The 8,441-nt window shown below is 38.1% G+C and overlaps 1 protein-coding gene across 1 annotated transcript; it reads right to left on the bottom strand.

The window, feature by feature from the left end:
* Window positions 1-5,696: 5,696 nt before the first annotated feature.
* Window positions 5,697-6,896, bottom strand: LOC121539203 (interferon alpha-inducible protein 27-like protein 2A). Its single transcript, XM_041847523.2, has 4 exons — window positions 6,861-6,896; window positions 6,679-6,711; window positions 6,134-6,295; window positions 5,697-5,791 (listed from the first exon to the last, which is right to left on the bottom strand). Exons 1-4 carry the CDS (start codon window positions 6,868-6,870, stop codon window positions 5,697-5,699), a joined length of 300 nt encoding a protein of 99 aa, XP_041703457.2. The 5' UTR covers window positions 6,871-6,896.
* Between the last annotated feature and the right edge of the window lie 1,545 nt (window positions 6,897-8,441).

Below are 8,441 nucleotides of genomic sequence, written 5' to 3'. Positions count from 1 at the left end.
TGTCCATTGTCGTCGAGCAAGCAAACAGAAACGAAAGTCAACCGTTTGTTATTCCAGTGAAAATGACATTAGATAAAGATCTTCGATAATTAGGCCATCACGTGAAAGGAACATGAAACAGGACAATAGAGCCAAAGGTGTTGGCTAAAATGCTTTTAGTTATTTTCAAAGTTAGTACAGAAAGGCACAATCCTTTATTCGTTTTCCAGCCGAACGGCATCCCCATCACTTGGCTTTTTTATAAAACTGAAGTTTGGGGCTGGAGAAATGTAACCACTCCCAAATTCATAGATGGCTCTACAGATGCAGAACGCAAGTATAGTGCGTTGCAATACAATGACTGCCATGAGATTAAAATGATAGTTTTTAAGTCATTTTTGTCTACGAAAACATTGTTTACAAACAGTGGAGTAAAACAACCTTTTATTTTGGCCTAAGAGAGTTGTACTAAGCTTATATGACACTGTTTAAAATAATATTCTTCATTGTGGCTTTACAGTAAGTAATGTAAGTGACATGCCAGTATTTTTATTGTTTTGGCCCATCCCTTGACACTAGGTGGCGCTAAAGGCTTGCATGTGACAATACGGCAACTACAACTGTGAGTGAACAGTGACTCTGCAGGTGGCACTGTGGTCTCTTTAACCCTTATTACTGTAAAACCACAACCATCATCTCTTCATTAAGGGCATTACACTACAAAGCACCACTATCAATTGAGAGCACTGTAACAAATGTGTGTTTTGGTAAACTAACTGTAACCAGGCCATGGGATTTTACAGAACAAAGGAACAAATTGACCAGAAAGTAAAGCGTTTAAAGCAACTCATTTGAGTGAGTCTTTGAAAATATACAGTGAGCTACAAAAGTATTGGGACAGTGACAACTGTTTTGTTCCTTTGGCTCTGTACTCCAGCACTTGATACAATGACTATGAGGTTAAAGTGCAGTCTGTCAGCTTTAATTTGAATGTATTTTCATACATATCAGGTGAACCGTTTAGAAATTACAGCACTTTTTGTTCATAGTCCCCCATTTTAGGGGACCCAAAATATTGGGACAAATTGACTTATATGTGTATTAATGTAGTCAAAAGTTTCGTATTTGGCCTCATATTCCTAGCACGCAATGATGACATCAATCTTGTGACTCTACACACTTGTTGGATGCATTTGCTGTTTGTTTTGGTTGTGTTTCACATAATTTTTTGTGTCAGTTGATTTTGTGCCCTATAGAAACTAATGATAAATAATGTATTGTATATTTTGGAGTCACTTTTATTGTAAATAATAATAGAATATGTTTCTAAACACTTCTACATTAATGTGGATGCTACCATGATTACGGATAGTCCTGAATGAATTGTGAATAATGATTAGTGAGAAAGTTACAGACGCACAAATATCAGGGGGTGTTGAGTGGTAATGTTCTGTCCTCCCAGACTGTTGGCCTGGAGTAGGATTAGATAGGGTTAAATGGTGGAAAGGGGTGGTGGGTTTTTTAGTGAGGGCTAATAGTTGACATGGTAATTTTCCTTTCCCCCAATGTTGTATTACCGTATCACAAAGTATAATGGTTGTACAGTAGGTGGCGGCAATACGCCAATTGGTGTAGTCTGCCATTAAAACTTAAAAGCACAAACCAATGCAGCCATAGACACTGTACAACAGAACAGTGAGGTACAGATTTGAAGACAGCAGCCTACTCAGCTCAATTGGGAAACATCAAGTTTCAAAGACTAAACTGATTTCCATCCCTAGCTGACACATACTGTATATGGAGACAAAGACACCAGACAAATGTTTACAATATATCTGGCAACACCTGACCTTTTATTGAGATAAAGAAGGTATTCAACTGAAATATGAAAAAGTAAAAAGTAAGGTATATAAAAGCTCTGGGCTTGAAAGAACATAATAAAGTGCATCTTACCAAGATGTACAAACAGAACAAGTCAGTCATCATTTGCCTTCATTGCACACAATATGGCAGATATGAACTTCAATATTAAACCTTTTTAACACAAAGCATTCCTTCACCATGTTATCAAGTGTTTACATGTATTCGCTATTTAAATAGGTGATCTCTGAGATTAAACATCTCTTTAACAAGAGAGCTGTCCCAAGACAGCTATCAATCATCAATGTTTGGATCATCAGATGAGTGCAGCTGCTGCAGCGGTGAGCCATCCCACTGTTCCTCCAACACCAGCCACCACTGCGGCTGTAGACCCAGCTAACCCTGCTGCACCTAGAGGGAAACAACACAACATACATCGTTCACTGTGGCATTCACAACAGAATGTACCTCAGGCACCAGGGCATCGTAGCCTTGTCTTGTCTGAAAATAAGAGCTCTTCAATGTTCTAATATGCACAATAAAGAGGGAAGAAATAGATCATAAAGAGAGATGTTCATGGTATAGTTGGGGGATTATCACAAGATCATATTGTTTTTGATTCTGTGACTCTAATAGCAATTAATTGACAATATGGTTCTCTGTAAGGTTGCCACTGTATTGGACACAACACAATTATGTAAGACAGATTTTTAAATATGATATTTAAACACATGAATATGTGACTGTCATTACCTGCCCGACTGCAGAACGGCAACGGTGCTTCCAGCCAACACACCGCCACCACTTGCAGAGGCTGCCGATGCCATCATGCCGGCTGCAAGGGAGTTTGCGGCGATGCCAGCGGCGGTAAACCCTACAGCTCCTAGGACAACTGGAGCCAAAACCACCGCTCCCCCCTTAAAAGTAAAAATACAAATAAACATTTGAATTGTAGCCTACTACAGTTGGCTAGGTAATATATTGAAGTTATTGGGTAAAATGTTAACAAAACATTGAATTTCTCAAAATGAGATGTGAAAACGGTCAATGATTTAACATGCAGCTAGCTATGCTTTTATTATGCACTTGTAACCATGGGTTGAATTGGCATTTTGCTGGTAGCTTAGCCTACTTAAACTAGGCTATCCACAATATTGGTATTTCCATGAAAATTCACATTGTCTTCTTATCATCAGCTTTTGGTTTTAAATGAAATTGACACAGGGTAATCTGATAATATATTACCGTTTTAATTATGTCACAGAGTTGATTCTTAAATAGCATGGCAAATGTCTCACCTGCTCCAGCTGCTGTGACAGCAATAAAGGTAACTGTTAAAAAAGCAACAACATAAAATGAGCAAATATAATTACATGAAAATAAAATGCAAAAATTATGCATTGGTTATTGTTACTGTAGCCTAGCCTACTTCACACAATTTAGATTTAGCCAGATATATTAGAGGTTTAGGTTACTCACGAAGTCCCATGGTTCCTATGTTGATTGTATCAGTGACTGTGGGAAAGAAGACTGGGTCAGGGTTAAATAATGCAGTGGCTAGAACGTTTTGGTAAACGAAACTTAAGCGCGCCAATTTAGGGTGTGTCTATATCCATCTCCGTGCCCCTATTGGACATTTCAAGCATCCCGTATATGAAACTTAATTGGTATGGTTGTCATGACTTGTGGAACAAGTTCCGTTGTCCATTGTCGTGGAGCAGGCAAACAGAAACGAAAGTCAACCGTTTGTTATTCCAGTGAAAAGGACATTAGATAAAGATCTTCGATAATTAGGCCATCACGTGAAAGGAACATGAAACAGGACAATAGAGCCAAAGGTGTTGGCTAAAATGCTTTTAGTTATTTTCAAAGTTAGTAAAGAAAGGCACAATCCTTTATTCGTTTTCCAGCCGAACGGCATTCCCATCACTTGGCTTTTTATAAAACTGCAGTTTGGGGCTTGAGAAATGTAACCACTCCCAAATTCATAGATGGCTCTACAGATGCAGAACGCAAGTATAGTGCGTTGCAATACAATGACTGCCATGAGATTAAAATGATAGTTTTTAAGTCATTTTTGTCTACGAAAACATTGTTTACAAACAGTGGAGTAAAACAACCTTTTATTTTGGCCTAAGAGAGTTGTACTAAGCTTATATGACACTGTTTAAAATAATATTCTTCATTGTGGCTTTACAGTAAGTAATGTAAGTGACATGCCAGTATTTTTATTGTTTTGGCCCATCCCTTGACACTAGGTGGCGCTAAAGGCTTGCATGTGACAATACGGCAACTACAACTGTGAGTGAACAGTGACTCTGCAGGTGGCACTGTGGTCTCTTTAACCCTTATTACTGTAAAACCACAACCATCATCTCTCTCATTAAGGGCATTACACTACAAAGCACCACTATCAATTGAGAGCACTGTAACAAATGTGTGTTTTGGTAAACTAACTGTAACCAGGCCATGGGATTTTACAGAACAAAGGAACAAATTGACCAGAAAGTAAAGCGTTTAAAGCAACTCATTTGAGTGAGTCTTTGAAAATATACAGTGAGCTACAAAAGTATTGGGACAGTGACAACTGTTTTGTTCCTTTGGCTCTGTACTCCAGCACTTGATACAATGACTATGAGGTTAAAGTGCAGTCTGTCAGCTTTAATTTGAATGTATTTTCATACATATCAGGTGAACCGTTTAGAAATTACAGCACTTTTTGTTCATAGTCCCCCCATTTTAGGGGACCCAAAATATTGGGACAAATTGACTTATATGTGTATTAATGTAGTCAAAAGTTTCGTATTTGGCCTCATATTCCTAGCACGCAATGATGACATCAATCTTGTGACTCTACACACTTGTTGGATGCATTTGCTGTTTGTTTTGGTTGTGTTTCACATAATTTTTTGTGTCAGTTGATTTTGTGCCCTATAGAAACTAATGATAAATAATGTATTGTATATTTTGGAGTCACTTTTATTGTAAATAATAATAGAATATGTTTCTAAACACTTCTACATTAATGTGGATGCTACCATGATTACGGATAGTCCTGAATGAATTGTGAATAATGATTAGTGAGAAAGTTACAGACGCACAAATATCAGGGGGTGTTGAGTGGTAATGTTCTGTCCTCCCAGACTGTTGGCCTGGAGTAGGATTAGATAGGGTTAAATGGTGGAAAGGGGTGGTGGGTTTTTTAGTGAGGGCTAATAGTTGACATGGTAATTTTCCTTTCCCCCAATGTTGTATTACCGTATCACAAAGTATAATGGTTGTACAGTAGGTGGCGGCAATACGCCAATTGGTGTAGTCTGCCATTAAAACTTAAAAGCACAAACCAATGCAGCCATAGACACTGTACAACAGAACAGTGAGGTACAGATTTGAAGACAGCAGCCTACTCAGCTCAATTGGGAAACATCAAGTTTCAAAGACTAAACTGATTTCCATCCCTAGCTGACACATACTGTATATGGAGACAAAGACACCAGACAAATGTTTACAATATATCTGGCAACACCTGACCTTTTATTGAGATAAAGAAGGTATTCAACTGAAATATGAAAAAGTAAAAAGTAAGGTATATAAAAGCTCTGGGCTTGAAAGAACATAATAAAGTGCATCTTACCAAGATGTACAAACAGAACAAGTCAGTCATCATTTGCCTTCATTGCACACAATATGGCAGATATGAACTTCAATATTAAACCTTTTTAACACAAAGCATTCCTTCACCATGTTATCAAGTGTTTACATGTATTCGCTATTTAAATAGGTGATCTCTGAGATTAAACATCTCTTTAACAAGAGAGCTGTCCCAAGACAGCTATCAATCATCAATGTTTGGATCATCAGATGGGTGCAGCTGCTGCAGCGGTGAGCCATCCCACTGTTCCTCCAACACCAGCCACCACTGCGGCTGTAGACCCAGCTAACCCTGCTGCACCTAGAGGGAAACAACACAACATACATCGTTCACTGTGGCATTCACAACAGAATGTACCTCAGGCACCAGGGCATCGTAGCCTTGTCTTGTCTGAAAATAAGAGCTCTTCAATGTTCTAATATGCACAATAAAGAGGGAAGAAATAGATCATAAAGAGAGATGTTCATGGTATAGTTGGGGGATTATCACAAGATCATATTGTTTTTGATTCTGTGACTCTAATAGCAATTAATTGACAATATGGTTCTCTGTAAGGTTGCCACTGTATTGGACACAACACAATTATGTAAGACAGATTTTTAAATATGATATTTAAACACATGAATATGTGACTGTCATTACCTGCCGACTGCAGAACGGCAACGGTGCTTCCAGCCAACACACCGCCACCACTTGCAGAGGCTGCCGATGCCATCATGCCGGCTGCAAGGGAGTTTGCGGCGATGCCAGCGGCGGTAAACCCTACAGCTCCTAGGACAACTGGAGCCAAAACCACCGCTCCCCCTTAAAAGTAAAAATACAAATAAACATTTGAATTGTAGCCTACTACAGTTGGCTAGGTAATATATTGAAGTTATTGGGTAAAATGTTAACAAAACATTGAATTTCTCAAAATGAGATGTGAAAACGGTCAATGATTTAACATGCAGCTAGCTATGCTTTTTATTATGCACTTGTAACCATGGGTTGAATTGGCATTTTGCTGGTAGCTTAGCCTACTTAAACTAGGCTATCCACAATATTGGTATTTCCATGAAAATTCACATTGTCTTCTTATCATCAGCTTTTTGGTTTTAAATGAAATTGACACAGGGTAATCTGATAATATATTACCGTTTTAATTATGTCACAGAGTTGATTCTTAAATAGCATGGCAAATGTCTCACCTGCTCCAGCTGCTGTGACAGCAATAAAGGTAACTGTTAAAAAAAGGAACAACATAAAATGAGCAAATATAATTACATGAAAATAAAATGCAAAAATTATGCATTGGTTATTGTTACTGTAGCCTAGCCTACTTCACACAATTTAGATTTAGCCAGATATATTAGAGGTTTAGGTTACTCACGAAGTCCCATGGTTCCTATGTTGATTGTATCAGTGACTGTGGGAAAGAAGACTGGGTCAGGGTTAAATAATGCAGTGGCTAGAACGTTTTGGTAAACGAAACTTAAGCGCGCCAATTTAGGGTGTGTCTATATCCATCTCCGTGCCCCTATTGGACATTTCAAGCATCCCGTATATGAAACTTAATTGGTATGGTTGTCGCGACTTGTGGAACAAGTTCCGTTGTCCATTGTCGTGGAGCAGGCAAACAGAAACGAAAGTCAACCGTTTGTTATTCCAGTGAAAAGGACATTAGATAAAGATCTTCGATAATTAGGCCATCACGTGAAAGGAACATGAAACAGGACAATAGAGCCAAAGGTGTTGGCTAAAATGCTTTTAGTTATTTTCAAAGTTAGTAAAGAAAGGCACAATCCTTTATTCGTTTTCCAGCCGAACGGCATTCCCATCACTTGGCTTTTTATAAAACTGCAGTTTGGGGCTTGAGAAATGTAACCACTCCCAAATTCATAGATGGCTCTACAGATGCAGAACGCAAGTATAGTGCGTTGCAATATAATGACTGCCATGAGATTAAAATGATAGTTTTTAAGTAATTTTTGTCTACGAAAACATTGTTTACAAACAGTGGAGTAAAACAACCTTTTATTTTGGCCCAAGAGAGTTGTACTAAGCTTATATGACACTGTTTAAAGTAATATTCTTCATTGTGGCTTTACAGTAAGTAATGTAAGTGACATGCCAGTATTTTTATTGTTTTGGCCCACCCCTTGACACTAGGTGGCGCTAAAGGCTTGCATGTGACAATACGGCAACTACACCTGTGAGTGAACAGTGACTCTGCAGGTGGCACTGTGGTTTCTTTAACAGTTATTACAGTAAAACGACAACCATCATCTCTTCAGTAAGGGCATTACACTACAAAGCATCACTATCAATTGAGAGCACTGTAACAAATGTGTGTTTTGGTAAACTAACTGTAACCAGGCCATGGGACTTTGCAGAACAAATGAACAAAGTGACCAGAAAGTGAAGCGTTTAAAGCAACCCATTTGAGTGAGTCTTTGAAAATATACAGTGAGCTACAAAAGTTTTGTTTCTTTGGCTCTGTACTCCAGCACTTTATACAATGACTATGAGGTTAACGTGCAGACTGTCAGCTCTAATTTGAATGTATTTTCACACATATCAGGTGAACTGTTTAGAAATTACAGCACTTTTTGTACATAGTCCCCCCATTTCAGGGGACCAAAAGTATTGGGACAAATTGACTTATATGTGCATTAATGTAGTCAAAAAAATAGTATTTGGTCCCATATTCCTAGCACGCAATGATGACATCAATCTTGTGACTCTACACACTTGTTGGATGCATTTGCTGTTTGTTTTGGTTGTTTTTCACATAATTTTTTGTGTCAGATCATTTTGTGCCCTATAGAAATGAATGCTAAATCATGTATTGTATCATTTTGGAGTCACTTTTATTGTAAATAAGAATAGAATATGTTTCTAAACACTTCTACATTAATGTGGATGCTACCATGATTACGGATAGTCCTGAATGAATTGTGAATAATGATTA

The sequence above is a fragment of the Coregonus clupeaformis genome, unplaced genomic scaffold (genome assembly GCF_020615455.1).
Source record: "Coregonus clupeaformis isolate EN_2021a unplaced genomic scaffold, ASM2061545v1 scaf3325, whole genome shotgun sequence".
In the NCBI taxonomy this organism is placed as follows: domain Eukaryota; kingdom Metazoa; phylum Chordata; class Actinopteri; order Salmoniformes; family Salmonidae; genus Coregonus; species Coregonus clupeaformis.
The sequence above is the reverse complement of the archived record's forward strand: the minus strand, read 5'-3'. Positions and strand labels throughout refer to the sequence as shown.

Coding starts and splice junctions, on each gene's coding strand:
- LOC121539203 (XM_041847523.2), bottom strand. Junction 6,296..6,678: donor TGTCACAGCAGCTGGAGCAG/GTGAGACATTTG, acceptor TTTACTTTTAAG/GGGGAGCGGTGGTTTTGGCT. Junction 5,792..6,133: donor TGCCGTTCTGCAGTCGGCAG/GTAATGACAGTC, acceptor GTTTCCCTCTAG/GTGCAGCAGGGTTAGCTGGG.